Here is a 16,358-nt window from a genome sequence, read left to right as displayed (position 1 = left end):
AAATATATAAATTAACGAGAAGATAAAATTTTATTAATAACTTACTTAATATAGTATTGCAAAATCATCTTTAAAACCGGAAGAAAATAACCTCAAAACTCGTACTTAACAATTCGTACTTTTTAAAGTATTTTTTTAAACTATGTATTAAAAAAAAAATTAAGAAAAACTTAGAAGAAATAAATATCGTTAAAATAAACTTTGTATATTATTCAAAAAATAGTTATATTATTCTAATAAAACATTATTGTTTAAATCACTTAAACGATTTAAATTTTAAAAAGATTGCGCACGCATTGAAACTTGAAACTTCATGAATGTAGTAATAAAATCAGGGCCCCGTTATACTTAAAAGTTCAATTAATTGCTATATTAATAATGTCTAAATAAATATGTAAATATTTAAAATGATTAAAAAATAATAATACAATTTTTTCCATTAAAAATGAATACAACATATTTTATGAATTTAATGCTAATGAGATTTTAATTTAAAAAAAAAACAAAGGTGCCACACTCTACATACCTGAAGTTTGAATTGTATGAGGAACGCGCGGGTTAGGTTGGTTCTATTCCTGCAGTTGTCCCAAACGCATCAAACGCAGTAGAGAACGGTATAGAAGCTTGACCACCGGTTGTAACGGTAAGTTTTTTGGAATTCTCTTGAAAGTAGCATCCTGTGTTATTTAACTTATAAAATATAATATTATTGTGTAATGTTGAAGCATCTAATTGTTTTTTAAATGTAGAATATGTTCGTTATTCGTTCTCAAGTCGTTTTTGTCTCCAATTGATATTTTATAGGTTAGGTTTAAAATCGTTAACAAAAATTGCAACATTTATTCGTTTTCACGGTTAAAAGATATAATATTTCACTTTGTTTAATGAAATCCAATAATCCAGTGACTGAATTTTACAAAGATTTTATTGTTTGACTTAAATTTTGTGAAAAATATGCGAGTTTTTTATATTTGCTAGGAAAAGTGTAAACAAGAAACCATAAAAGAGTCGAATTATCAGAAAATGGCGAGATTTCAGTTTAGTACGTGGAATTTCTTCATTTTTGCGGAGAATTTATTTTTGATGATTTTTCAGTGAAAAAACATATTTATAGATATAGAAATATTGTCTTATTTGGAAAATTTTTCTTTTTTACATTACTGGCCTAAGCGTCGCGTCATTTATTAAGCATTCTATTGTTGAAATATGTGATTTATATCAAAGTGAATTTTTTTTTTCTTTTAAAGCTTATACTTCACAAAGACTTCACAAATTTTTGACAAAATGCCGAAAACAACTGAAAAAAGGAGGGGCACTGGCAAAAAACGCGTTAAGGACCCAAACGCGCCAAAGCGACCATTGTAAGTATCGCCAGATGTATCAATAATTCTCATTTGCTTTGTTAAAAATGGTTTCTCTTTGTTGCGCATATCTTTCATTATTGGACAATTATTTTTTCTTATGCATTCTATTTTCATTTTTATTGATAATTTATCAATTATCATTATTGGAGTAATGTTATGCGTGTAGTAGAATATGCAACCCGTCATACTTTATTTCTATAGGAAAAGCGTTGTCTGTTGTGTAGATTGCATACTTCCGGTTGGTTTATGGCGGGAAAGATTTTGTTAGTCTGGTAGTATACATTCACACACAAAAAAAAAACTTTGCCATCTTAGAATTTCAATTTTCTTTTTTTTTTTTTTTTTGGTAATTCGAATTTTGTAATTTTTTTAATGAATTATTTTATCAATGAATTTTTAAATGGTACAATATTTAGATTTAATTTATTAAATAATTTTTCTAAAATTATTTTATGTGACTAACATATTTAATTACTAATTTTTAAAATATTAATGATTTATTTATATTTTTTTTTTATTTTACTAATAATTAAAATTTTTTTCTTTATTTTTGTACTATATTGTAGTTTATAATTTAATTATATTTTTTGTAAAGTAAACAATTTTTAATAAATAATTTATAAATTATAAAAATATAATTAGTTTTTTAATATAACTTTTGTAATATTTATTTATTTCAATTTAATTTGAAATTAAATCTAATTTTTAACTTATTATGTATAAATTTTGTTTAATTTTTTAAATTGTATTTAAATTAAACGATATTTCTTTTCTTTATTTATTAGTATAGGTTTTTACATAAATTAGACACCTTTAGGTTATTTAAATAAATAAAATTAAAAATTTTCAAATTTTCAAATTTAATTCAAACATTTTTTGAATTGTTTTATAAACACAAATGTCTGAACAAAAAAAAAAATTTTTTTAAGGTCGGCATTCTTTTGGTTCTGCAAAGATGAACGCGCTGAAGTGAAGTCAAAAAATCCTGCTTATACAGTGGGAGATATTGCAAAAGCCTTAGGCAAAAAATGGGCAGATTGCACTGCTGAAGATAAAGCCAAATACGCTGAGATGGCAGAACAAGATAAAGATCGATATGACAAGGTAAATTTTCACGTTTTTAAAGATAATAAGCAAATTTTTATTTTATCAGACAAATTGGAATTGAAGAATTAACAAAAAAAAAAATCTTTTTTTTCCAGGAAATGTTTAACTACAGAAAAGGACAAGAGGGTTCAGAGAATGAAGGAGACTAAATTTTAGGATAACTGAGGATGGCAAACGCGCGTCAAAATCTCTTCTATCACTCCATGTTTTAGATCCCGAAGCACACCTCATCAACTGTACATACCATTTGTCTTTATTGTTAGCGTAAACGCACTTGCAGTTACATCACTAGTACAAGTAACGAAGTAACTAACCATAACTTACCGTTCATTTACAGTACAGTAACTAAGTAAAATAACTATTACTTTAAAAAAAAAAAAGCTATTGTGTGTATGAGTGAATTGTGAGGCACGACTAGCATGAATGAATTTTGTATTTTAACCTATTATAATAGTAAAAAAAAAAAAGAAAGAATAATGTAAAATTTAGTAGAATAAGGGATATTCCTTGTACAGTTTGTTTGCCCAGATATTATATAATTAGGGCATTTGGTTTGCTTCGAGCGATTATTATTCGGTGCGGATATCGCAACCGCGTACCTGATGTAAGTATTAGTCTATTAGGAAAATGTCTGGCGCTGCGTTTCTCCTTCGTTATTCTGTTTTTATTTTCTTTTCCATTGTAAGGCCTTGATCTCGAATCTTTAGGCTTGAGATGGTACAATGTTTTTTTTTTTCGATAAATTTAGTTCAGTATATATTTTTTAATTATCCTTTTTTGCGATTTTATAAGTGATTGGCTTGGATTAAATTCAAATTGTAAATTATGAAAAAAATAATTAACTAATCTCGAAATTTTATATGCATATGAGATTTTGCGTAATTGATTGTATAATGTTGATTTTCGTGATTTAATTTCTTGATTAATTATATGGAGAGAAAATAATAATGTAAAGACGCGAACTTCAAGTCAATGAAAAAAAAGGATTGTTAATAATCAAAAAAAAAAAAGGAATTTTTTTTTTTTTTTTTTGAAAATTTTACTTTGGGGATATTGAATTTGTGTTTATAGAATTAACTCTCGCCATTCTGTCTCTTTATTAGTAGTTTTTTGTCCAATAAAAGGTAACTTATCTGTATAACAAAATTAAATCGTTTGTTTCTTATTTATCGTTTCCAAATTCTTTTTTTTTTAAATCATTGAATATTTTTCTATAGAGAAAAATAAATATGAATTCTATATTTCGACATAGCTTTTTGTTTCGGAATTTAAAAAAATTTCTTTCAGGATAGCATATTAAAAAAAAAGTGAAAAATTAAAAATAGGATAATTATGGACGAATTTTTGTGGAGAAAAAAAAATAAGTAGGTCAAATGGGTTTTGGGTCGTTGACGGTTGAAATTTTTGCATTTGAGATGATTCGAACGTTACGTAAAGAACCGGTTGAGCAATAATATTCGAAAACTGCAACAGAAAATCGGAATACGTGGAATGGTCCATATTGAATAAACGCCCACAAGAATCATCTTTGTATATATATATAACGAAAGTGTCAGCAGATCAAACTCCTTGACTTCCATTCCTCTCGTGCGATTGTGAAGTTTACCTGACTTCTATAGATTCCACAAATGTTTGTGGAGGCCGTGTGAAAGTAATTGCAGCTTCCTCACACATTTCGTCTTTAACAAGATTATGAAATTTAATTAGCTTCGACTTGATTAAGGTCACTGATCTTTTTGTCTTGCTTTTTAACGGCCTTTATTTTTTATTCTACTTCCATTTTGTCTGCAGAATACACATTGTTTTCATCAAAAAAAAATTTTTTTTTTTTTAATTTCAATGTGAAAATTTTCTCATAGAAATATTTTTATTTTACAACAAAAATATCGAATTAAAAATTATTTTAATAGAAAGAAAAATTGAATCTACTCAAAAATACAAGACTTAACAGTGACGTAAAAAAAATAAATGATAGAGACTTAAGAAATAATTATCGAAAAATAGAAGTGTTTGAAGTTGTTGACGCACGAGAATATTGAAGAAATCGAACTTGAAAGGTCATGCGTTCAAAAATAATGTCGGTAATCAATGAAATTCGAGCGCGGAAGAAAAACGAATTTTACATCATCCAGGTCTCACGACCGCGTGCCTGACCTTTCTTTGCAAGAACGAAAGTTCGACAATGTTTCTTATCTCATTTTTGCCTTCTAAATTCGATTATAAGATTATTTCTCTTATGCATATATATATAAGATAAACGAATCAAATTTTTGGTTGCAAATTTTCGACAAAAAATATGTGAAACATATTTATTTACATTAATTAAATTCAAAAACTGGCAGGAAATTAAAGAAAAAAAAAAACGAAAATAATTTAAAGTAAAAATTCATAATTCTATTTTGAATTCTTTCGAAAGATATTTCAATATTATTTCATAAATTACTTGGCAAAATTTATTCGAAATTGTTCTATGATAATTTTAGGTCCAGTGGGGTCTGTGTGTGTATGTGTGAAAGATTGAAAAAAAAGTTGAGTAAATTGGATCTGTTACTGGATTGTCGGCACGAGTGGATGCGAGGGAAAGGTATAATTTGAACTCTCTAAACAAAATCAGAGTCAATATGATGATCGATGCTACCAGCGGCAATAACCAAAGGAAGATGTGTAATGATGTTCCTTTATGAAAGAGCACACGCACACGTGTAATCCATATAAAACAGCGTTCATAATTCAAGAGAATAGTCGAGAAGGGGTAAAGTGAGAGTCAGTATAAAAGGCCAATTCTTTCCTTTACCTAGAACACAGTCGATCGTAAACTCATCTCTTCGTTCTGCGTTTTGCATCTACTTTTTTTTTTGGCAATAGTACCGGTATACTGTATCATTTTTTTTTTTTTTTAGTGTTGAGACTTTGTTTCATTTTAAGGATACAAAATGAGGACCATAGTAAGTAAAACAAATTAAAAAAAATTAATTTTTCACATACCTATTGTGGAATTAAGCAATTTTTTTTTTGCATAGTTTAAAATTTAAATCCCTTCCCGAAAAAATGATCACAACAAATTTGTATCTTCGAGCTAATTAAAAATTAATAATTTTTTTATTTTTAAACCTAGGGGTTTTTTTTTCTTTCTTATTAAAATAATAGAATTTATTTTTTAAATTACTAAGCAAATTTAGAAGAACATTTTTTTTTTTTTATTTCGAAAAATAAAAATCAATTAACTAAATAAAAAAGTCTAAATATTTAATTTGAATAAATTAAATTCAAATAATTTTTTCTGTGCATAAATAATTTTTATTTATTATAATTTCTATATTAAAATTTTGGCAATGTCCTGTCCTAAAAAATTGCCAAAATTTTAAAAGAAATTATAATTTATTATTAATTGAGAGAAAAAATCAATGAAGATGTTCATTTATAGTTCAATAGTAATTAATTTAATTTTTACTTAATAAATAAAATAATTCATTGAATTAAATTAAACATTTTTTTTTTGCCGTTTGTATTGGTGTTAACTGTTAAGTATTGTCCCATCTTCATGTTTACATCACTCCTCTCATATTAACTTTCTTTAATAGTGGGTGGAGATTAAAAAATCTTGAATCTATTGTAATGTTAATATTATTCTCCAACATTGTCATATTGAATATAACTTTTACTTTTAAAATGAAGTAAATTAAAGACAGTGTTAATATTAAATTCATATATGTTAAAATAACAATAAATTAAAAAAAAAAAGTAATAAAACAAGAAGATACAATTTTGTATAAACAAATAAAAATAATACAATTATTTTAAATACAATTAAAATAATAAATTTTTGTATTTTTAAGTATAAATTTATTATAAAAATATTATTTTGGTACTTTAGTTTCCTAAATGTATTATTTTTGATTTTTTTTTTTTTTGTAATATACATTCAATAGGAAACTAATTTTATTACTTGCACTCTGACCTAATTTTGTGACATCGCAAGGAATTATTTTACTGACCCACCCTTAAAAGGGTAGCTTATATTCGATTATAGAGACTATATAAAAATTTTTATAAAAAATTTTATTGTGCCTTTAGAAATATTTTTAGTTAAATAAAAAATCATAATAATATTAGATATTCGCAATGATTATATTTTTTCCCATGTTCCATTATTTAAAAAATGGAGTAAAAATTATTTTTCAAATTCTTCGTATTTGAAAAATTTTGCTTTTTTACTCAATTTTCCGTTTAAAATGATATATAAAAAAAAATACTTTTTATAGAATGCCAATAATTTTTTTCAATGTGTGTATATATTATTAACTCTAATTATTAATTAACATAATTCAATTAATTAATCATTAAATTTTATTAGAAATTGTTATTTTTAAATTAAAATTTGGAAATATTTTGTAATAATTTATTCATATTAATTACGGCGATTATTATGGTTATTTAAATAAAAAAAAGTATATTATTGATTTTATTAGTAAAAATTTTCACCATATAGAATTCTTTTCTTTATCTTTCACCATTGAATTCCTTATTCAAGTAGATGACAATCAATCGATTGTGTTTTTATCAAATAACACTATTCTCTATATCTTTTGGCATTTATCTATGTCATAAGAGGAAGTATTCCAATATAGACATGGATCTTTTTCTGACACAACATTTTCATGTCGAAAACTAGAAATTTACTTTGATTTATATTTACAATTTACAATACACATGCGTATATTGAAAAAAAATTATTTAATTCAAATAATTGATAAATATTTATATACTTGAACCAAAAATATTTTTTTATATTGTATTAAATTAAAATCAATAATTTCTATATTTGAAATATAAATAATATAGAATTTCAATTGACTCAATTAACAAATTTATTTCTAATTATTTGATATACATTCAAAAATATTTATTAGGGAATTATTTATGATTATTTGATTTTTTATTTATTTGATATAGATTATTTGAATATGAAATAAATTTTTTTCAGTGTTTGTTCTAGAAACACAAAATTGTTATTGATATCAGTTGTACATATATAAGTAGATGAGATGGGATCGGAACGGGTGGAATGAGATGGGTTGGGATGGGATGGGATATATGGAATGAGGAGGGTGGGTTAGCGGGTCAGGAGTTAAATGACCCAAGTTGGCATTTAGTTTTCACTTTCACCCAGGCCAAAGGAATAACGCCAAACCAACCGAACCAGGAAGTTGGTCCATCTCAGCCTCCCCAGATTACACAATCATTATATTTTTATTTTCACTGATCCGTCAATCGTTTGATGACTAGACGCTATTTAGATGACTGGGTATTTATATATATATAAGCGATCTGATTTTGTAATCTCTGGGCCTTATATTATTGCTACCAACATGAAAAATCACATTCGACCCTTCGACATTTCCTTTTTCTTCTCGTTCATTTAAATTGTGTTGCGTAAAACAACTTCATAGAACAATTTATTTCGTATATATATATAACGTCCAATGGACAATCCCAGGAAGTAAAATGCCATAATTAGGGAGGAAAAATAAATTAAAGCTTTATAAATAGTAAAAAGTATAGAAAATCAATTATTATTTTCAATTCATTCAATATAATTTTCAGACAAGGACTATAATTAAGAATTAATTTAAAATCATTATTAGTTAAATAATAATATCTATTTCAGTGTAAATATTGTATAGTTGAGAATCAATTTTTTTTCTGTGTGGGATAAATACAGTGGAACCTCGATTATCCGAACTAATCTAGGCAAGGCCGGGTTCGGATAATCGAAAATTCGGATAATAAAGATTTTAATTTTTTTTAATAATTAAAGTAAAAAAATGTACAGTTGAACTATATATTTAACTTAATACATATGTTTTTAAATATACATAAGTATATACATATATGTAAATATATATTAATTAATAATATATTAAAAACTCAGAAAATTCGGAAATTTTTAAGATTTTTTTTGGCATAAATTTAGTTATTTTGCTTTGAATGATAAAATAAATAGAGAAAATAAAATTTAAAATTCGGGAGGCCAAAAAATAGTTCGGATAATAGAAGTTCGGATAAAATGTTTTTCGGTTCGGATAATAGAGGTTCGGATAATCGAGGTTCCACTGTAGTGAAATTTTTGGAAACATTTAAAAAAATAAATAATAAAGGTTGAAATCTTTTTTAAATTATTATATAAAATTAAAAATTCATTTTCCCATGTTCTTTATGGAAAATTTAATTTTTGATTCTATAATAATTAAAAAAAAAAAAATTACATTCTAATGATTTTAAATAATTTCTAGATTAATTTCCGGAAATATGAAAATTATTTCCTATCATTTTTTTTTTTCAACTAAAACAAAAAATTTTTAACAACTATATATATATAATAACAATATATTTGATATATAGTAGAATTATTATAATTATCATAAGTTATATAAATTATAGGTTTTCTTTTAATAAACAATCTTATACAATGGAAAGTTGATATTTTTTCTCATGAACTTTTCTTTCATTATGTAAAAATATATTTATAATATTTAAAAAAAATGTTTTGTTAACGATGTTTATTTAAAAATTTTATTTGTTATTATCCTTCTAAATGTCCGCATTATGGTTGACGTTATATATTTATTATGACTATTATTCGCCAATATATATATATATATATATATATATAAACGTATACATAGTTTATGATGTACATTTTTATGTAAAGGATGATAAATATTACATAAAATAGTTGCATTATATATTGGGGACATCTCAAAAAGAAAGTTTTTCACTTCTCGAAATATATATACTTTTTGGATAATATTTAATATATTCATAATACCGGTTTCAATGTGACTTGAGTGTACACCTTTATCGCATGTGTCAATGACTATAAAAGATTTTGACGAGAAAGCTGATTAATATTTTCACTTTCAATGAAATTTATATGAACGATTTCACATTTTTTCAATGCCTTATTAATTTTTATCAAGTTCACCATGGAAGATTATTAATATATATATATATATATATATATATATATATATAAAATACTATATGATTTGCATAATTAGTCTATAACAATATCCAATATTAAAAATATTAAGAAAAATATGAAATATCGTGGATATATACGACAGTATAATTATCGAGAATATTAATTAAACGAATCATCTATTTTTTTCGTGAAATCTTTTTTTTTTTATTAGTAAATTAATTTTTTAATGAGAATTTTATTATAATTTAATTATTAATAAAAGTAATTTCTATTAATTTATCAAATATTTATAATCTGTAAAATGGAATTCTATTAAATTTTTTAATTAATATTGAAGTAAGAAATACAATAAATTGCGATTCATTAATTATAATAAGACAAATTGCTATATTGTAATGAAAAAAATGTTCTCGTTTTGTTGGTTCAAGAATTGTTATATAATTTTTAAAATGATAATCAAAGAATATGAATATTTTTAATATTATATTAATTCACAATTTTTTACATAAAAATATGTTAATATTTTTTATTTAACTTCAAAAGCCCCAAATTGAATTTTATGGATTTTGTCGTAATTAAAAGTCTAGATCAAAAAACCGATTATAATATTTGGTAATTATTAAATTTTTAAAATTAAAAAATTTTTAATTTCATTTTTCTGCATATTTTTTATATAAATAAATATTTACAAACAACAGTGTGGTTCAAAACTTTTTCGGAATTTAAAAACTTATAACCATAGTTTTTTTTTTTTTTGAACTGGACTATCAATAATTGTTATTTTAATAATTCTTTAATATTTATTTTAATATAATAATCTTTCTTATATAGGTATTTGCTCTAATTATTGGAGTAGCAGTTGCACAAAATCAAAATTACCATCAGCAGGATCAGGGAAAAAATCAGTATCGTGAAGATGACAGAAATGGAGAAAGGCGCGTTAGTACAACTCCTATTCCAATTCTTCAATGGAACAAACAACAGGAACATGATGGAACTTACAGAACAAGGTAAAATAAATAATCACATAGAAATTTGAGTTTAAAAAAAAAAACTAATAAACATTTTGGAAAATAATCTAATATTTTTATAATAGTTTATTGATTATAGAAAGTCCTCTTGTAAATGATATCAAAGTGTCTTGAGGGATAAAAATTTTAAAGGGCATTTTGTTTCTCGAAGTGTGAGAGAAAAATATTTTACATAGAATGACAAGAGGGAAAATTAACGCGATATGGAGTTAATTTATTGTCGGTATTATGTTATCAATCTTTCTTTTTTTTTTTTTTTTTTTTCTTGTTCGATGGTAGCATTAAAATTCTAATTACTTGTGATTTTCCCCGCGTTGAATAGGTGAAGGCACTCTGCCAACTTATATATAGGATTATAAAGTAACTGCCCATCCCCGCAACGATGTGGCAATTCGTAAAGGTGCAGTCGTCGTGCCCATGAAAGCCTTGAACTATACCACAGGACGATTCCTTTTGCAATATAATATTAAAAGAGTTGAATTTGATTTTATATACTTTTATTTTAGCTACGAGACGGGTAACAATATTATCGCGGAAGAGAGCGGTTACCTTAAGACGGTAGGTGAGGGTGAAGATCAAGTCGAGTCACTCGTCCAACAAGGAAGTTATTCTTATACAAGTCCTGAGGGTCAATTGATAACAGTTCACTACACAGCTGATGAGACTGGTTTCCATGCTTCTGGTGATCATATTCCAACTCCACCTCCTGTTAGTGAAGAAATTCAAAAAGGATTGGATCTCATTTATGAGGGAATTCGTAAACAACAGGTAACAATTTTTTTTTTTCTATTTGAAAAATAAATTATTGCTTTTATATATTGACTAATTATTTTTTTTACCCAAAAAGTTGAAATTCAAATTTTTCGCTAAAAAAGATTTTATTCAAGAAAAAATAATGATCTAATAACCAATAATAAATAACATTATTAGTACTTAAAAAAAATCATATAAAATAGAATTTAATGCATTATAGAAAAAATTCTATCTTTTTATTATAGAGGCATTTTAATTAGAGGCTTCTTTAAATTCCCACAACCTTCTTATGTTTCAGGGTCATGTATTATATAACATAAAAATGTTAATTAATAATTAAAAATTTATGTTCCTTTAAAAATTATATTTAATATTCAAAGAGAAAGGTCAATTTTATTGAAATATATTTTATTCTCTAAATCTACTAATGTAAGAGAAAACTATAACTAAATATTATTTTGTAATATTATATTATCTCATCAGTGAAATATAATATAATCTTCCCAAGAACTTATAAAATTGTAATTTTATTATAAAATATATTTTTTAAAAATTTTTTAGGAAGCTGATGCTCGTGAAGCTGCTCTCAAGTCAAACCAACCACTTAGCCAGCAGGTTGATAGACAACATGACGACAGAAAATACCGACAATAATGAGATTAAAGTAAATACCAAATTGCAATCTTTAGTTTAAGTTTAGATCATATAAAAAAAAATTGTATCCTTATAAACACCAATCAACGAAATACTCAAACAATACCGAAATAATTTAAAAAAAAAAAAAAAAAAAAAACGAAAAGCATTGTTCAAAGCTTCATTTCTTATCTGTCGTAATATCACCTACCTTGTATCTTTAATATTAATATAATTATTGTATTGTAGTATTATTACTATTATTATTGTAATTTTTTTTATTGTGCGTAAAGACTAAGATGCGAAATGCACCCTTCGACCTGTGCCAATCCGACCATTATCATCATTAAAATATTATCATAAATCGTAAAGTGAGAAAACTCGTTACATAATTTCTTTTTATTTCACATTTTCACCACCAGCCTTTAAATATTTATAGTTAAATTTTGAAATAAAAAATATTAAAATTCTTTTCAAATTTTCACGTTATTTGAAAATAAAAAACAAATTGTATTAGAATTGATATTTAGGGCAGTTCACCTGTCACAGTCATTACGAAAAATTATAATGTTTTTTTAAATTAAAAATAATTCCAAAAACACAAATTTTGTATTTATTTCATTAACATGTTTTTTTTATTAAATTAAAATCAATTAATTTCTCCTTTTCTGAAACTATAGCATTAGTAATAATTATTTTATTTTTTCAATTAAATATTTGATAAATTTTTTTTATCAATTAAAATAAAAACTAATTGATTTCGAGATATTTTCAATTTGCTTTTATTAAGGCATAAATCATTGTCGATACATTTTTGTGCTTCTAATTAAGCAGTTTTGTATATTTAATATTTAAAAGTATTTTTCTTCGATTTTCGAAAAGGGATTTCATTATTTTTAAAACTTCCTTTATTTTATGGAAATATCTTCTCACTATATTGGATAGTATTTGAATATAATAAGTAATTATATTTTTTAAGAGGACGTATTAAATAAAAAATTAAAAAGTGATACAACATTATTCTGAGGTATCGAAATACTAAAAGTTAGAAAATTCTCGCAGGTTATAAATTCTAATTTTTTTTAAACTAATCGATAAAGCAAAGGAGATCAATCAACTGCTCTTATCGCTTAATATAAATATGTTAGAAAATTAAATAATTCGTTGAAACTAATAAAATGAAAATTACAATAATTAATTTATTAAGAATCATATTTTATATACTCAAAGGTTTTGATAAAAAAAAAAACTCGTTACATAAGAATAATGTAATTTTTTGAATTTAATTACGAAGATGTATTTTTCATAAAAAAGTAGCGATTGAGAAATATTAATTTATAATTTTAAAAAAATTATTTAAACTTAGTTTAAAAGCGTTTTGGCATTTTAATAAATTGTGAACAAATATAACGAACATAAATACAACACTGACTGCATTGAATTTCAGTCTGCATGAGATTCATTAAGATTTTAATTTTATTATCTTATTCAAAATGATTTTATATTGTTCTGGAAACATTGTGTTTGAAAAAAAATTGCTTTTGTGAATTCGAGATATAAACTTTCTTAGAAAGCAAAAAATAGTGACGCAAACACGTACATTTGCTCAAAGCGATACAATATAATATTGAAATTTAGCTTTGGAATGTTACAAAAAATCAACAGCCATAAAATAAAAACATAAAAAATAGATATCATTAATAAGAAAGATGTTTTAAATGTCTTTTTTCTGATGAAAACCAAAAATTAGGAATCATATTTAAAATTTTTATTTAAATTTTACTATTTAAAAATTTGTAGAGTAAAAATTATTTTCAATTGTTTGATATAATTAAAAATCAATTAAATTGAATATACAAAAAAAATATTTACAAAAATATAGGCAATTATGAGACTGGAATTTTATACCAAATATCGGGGAAAAAAAGTTCAAGAAATTAAATAATATGAGAATTAGAATAAAAACTAATAAACGTAAAATTGAAGCGCAAGATAATTGCTACAAACACATCTACTATAATATTATAGTAGTCAATTTGTTAAAGCGTCTAATATTCTAAGCTATAAAAAAAAACCGTTAAAATATTAAAATTATGAAGCGTATTAAAAATCCATTCTTCTGATCGATTCAATAAATTTTTGCTTAATTAAAAATTAATTGATAATTATTTTTTAATGAAGCTTCTATAAAATCGATCTGAAAAATTGAAAGCACCCAAGTCGTATTTCACGAAATTATGTACTTAGAATAATAACAGGTTCAAATAAAAATGTTCAAAGAATTTTTTTATTTCATTTAAAAATAAACGATTTTTTATATTATTTTTTAAATAACTAAAATAAATAAGTAAATAAAATATTATCGTCTTCTTTTTAATTTAATAATTTCCCTTAAATAAGAATATTGAAAATATGAAAATTATTTTTTCAACAAATTTGTTTGAACCTATTGGACATTTTGAACTCTAAGCATTTTTACATATACAAATCTCAATTCACACTCACATACGCACATCTATATCATACATATAACCAAAAACAAAAAATTAAAATGTAAATGGATGAAATTCATCGACTGGCACGTCGAGTTTAAGTATTTTATATATTTATATAATATTCACTAGCTTAAATTAACAAGCGTTTTCTGCGTTAAAAAAATTAATGATATTATTATATAGTAAATAATAATAATTATGAATTATATACATATATAATTATTATTATATATTACATAATTATACAATAATAATAATGTAATATCCGTTTAAAGAATCCTCAAATTTCTGGCAGGATAATAAACAATTCATTATTTTAAAACAATATAAATAACTAAAAAAAAGTGAAAATAAAAACTTTTAATGTAAAAAACGCTCGTTTTTTAATATCAGAGCTACTTAATATGATTCAAGTTGCTCTCACGAACTAATTGTGTCATTTAGTCAAATAATTCTAAATAATCAAGAATTATTACTTCTTAAGATTCTTTTTAATCTAGAAAAAGTTCATTGACTTATTAGTAGATTTTTACTAGTCCTGATAAAATTATTTTTTTTATAAAATCACTCACTGAGAAAATGGCGTTGGCAAATTATACTATGCCAGTAAGACATAAATCCCAATGCAGAGATATATGAAAGAATTCTTAATATTTAATATTACATTATTACATTTAGTATTACAATTAATAATAATTATAATAAATATATTATAAGAAAAAATTTCCTTATGAAATTTATATAATTTTAAAACTTACTGTTGTTCAATATTTCGCCAATATAGAAATAAACAAAAAAAAAGTATTTATTAAAAATTTTTACAAAAGTAAAAATACAAAAATAATTGAATAATCTCTGCGAATGGGATTTAGTTTTGAAAATAAATATTATTGGAGGGGGGAGGGGATGTGATCGACTTAATGTGAACCAGTTGACACTGGATCATAAGGTTTTGAATTGAAACCAACGTATCTATTATTTTTCTTGTGAACAAAACCATTTTGTGGATCGGCTTTATAATAAACTACCCTTCTAATACCAAATGGATCGACATATCCAAAAGATCCTATTGTTTTGTCATTTGGTTTTTGTTCCTCTTCGTGATAATGTGTTTTGAGGTAATATTGAAATCCATCAGCAGTCTGATGTTGACCATCGTAGGTAGGATATTCTTGATATCTTACTGATCCACGTGGTCTAGAAATACAAATTTTTAATAGCAAAATCTTAACTGATGATCGAAATAATTCGTAAATTAATTACATATTGCTCTAAGTTTTTTTTTTTTTTTGTAAATTTTTTGATTAAAATCTCATAATTTACACAATTTTTGTGCGTCGTTGAATTTTTTAAATTAACGAATTTCCACTTTGCAACATTTTATAAAGTAAACTTTATATTGATTCGAATTTTGTCATAAGAATTTTTATTTAACTGAATTTTTAATTAATAGAATTTCTATTTAGCTGAACTTTTATATATATATTAGATTATTTAAGTTCATGTAATTTTCATTTAAAACAATTTGCATTTAACGGAATTAATATTTTAAAAAATTTACATAAAAAGAATGTTAATATTACAGAATTTACTTTTAATCGAATTTTAGTTTATCCAAAAATTCAATTAGAAGTATTTTTATTTAACTAAATTTACATTTAACAGAATTTTGATTTAACATAACTCTAATATCAAATTTGGTAATTTTGATAATTTTTTCAAATGTCAATTCGAGTAAATGAAAGTTCGGTCAAAAATCTCATTTAAAAATTCAGCTTTAAAATTCTTTTTTTTTAAATTTTGCTAAAAATCAATTATGATAAATTTGTATTAAATGAAAATTCGGCTGTATATAAGTTCAAATAAAAATTCTTATCCATAACTATTCTGTCTACTGAAAATTCGATCGAATAATAATTCTGACAAATTTAAATTCAATAAAATAAAAACTTTGTAAAACGAAAATTCATTTAAGGACGTTTACACCCGG

General features: G+C 23.9%; 3 protein-coding genes across 4 annotated transcripts in view; 2 read left to right on the top strand and 1 right to left on the bottom strand.

Moving 5' to 3' along the window:
* The first annotated feature begins 508 nt into the window (after nucleotides 1-508).
* On the top strand, nucleotides 509-3,622 carry LOC127291483 (high mobility group protein DSP1-like). Its single transcript, XM_051320655.1, has 4 exons — nucleotides 509-643; nucleotides 1,248-1,361; nucleotides 2,294-2,468; nucleotides 2,567-3,622. Exons 2-4 carry the CDS (start codon nucleotides 1,285-1,287, stop codon nucleotides 2,618-2,620), a joined length of 306 nt encoding a protein of 101 aa, XP_051176612.1. The 5' UTR covers nucleotides 509-643; nucleotides 1,248-1,284; the 3' UTR covers nucleotides 2,621-3,622.
* Nucleotides 3,623-5,255: 1,633 nt separating this feature from the next.
* LOC127291482 (endocuticle structural glycoprotein SgAbd-2-like) lies at nucleotides 5,256-12,256 on the top strand. Its single transcript, XM_051320654.1, has 4 exons — nucleotides 5,256-5,416; nucleotides 10,288-10,466; nucleotides 10,994-11,255; nucleotides 11,802-12,256. The coding sequence occupies exons 1-4, from the start codon at nucleotides 5,405-5,407 to the stop codon at nucleotides 11,892-11,894; spliced, it is 546 nt and encodes a 181-aa protein (XP_051176611.1). The 5' UTR covers nucleotides 5,256-5,404; the 3' UTR covers nucleotides 11,895-12,256.
* Nucleotides 11,944-16,358, bottom strand: part of LOC127291480 (uncharacterized) — a 53,505-nt gene continuing 49,090 nt past the window's right edge. For both annotated transcript variants that reach the window (XM_051320651.1, XM_051320650.1), the window contains exon 5: nucleotides 11,944-15,565. In XM_051320651.1, the coding sequence (XP_051176608.1) occupies nucleotides 15,286-15,565 (280 nt within the window). In that variant the 3' untranslated portion in view covers nucleotides 11,944-15,285. The remainder of the gene's footprint in view (nucleotides 15,566-16,358) is intronic.

Source organism: Leptopilina boulardi, unplaced genomic scaffold, assembly GCF_019393585.1.
Source record: "Leptopilina boulardi isolate dan_hultmark-lab unplaced genomic scaffold, ZJU_Lbou_2.1 LbouV2_137, whole genome shotgun sequence".
In the NCBI taxonomy this organism is placed as follows: Eukaryota; Metazoa; Arthropoda; class Insecta; order Hymenoptera; family Figitidae; genus Leptopilina; species Leptopilina boulardi.
Note: the sequence above shows the minus strand (reverse complement) of the source record. Positions and strands in the feature narration are given on the sequence as shown.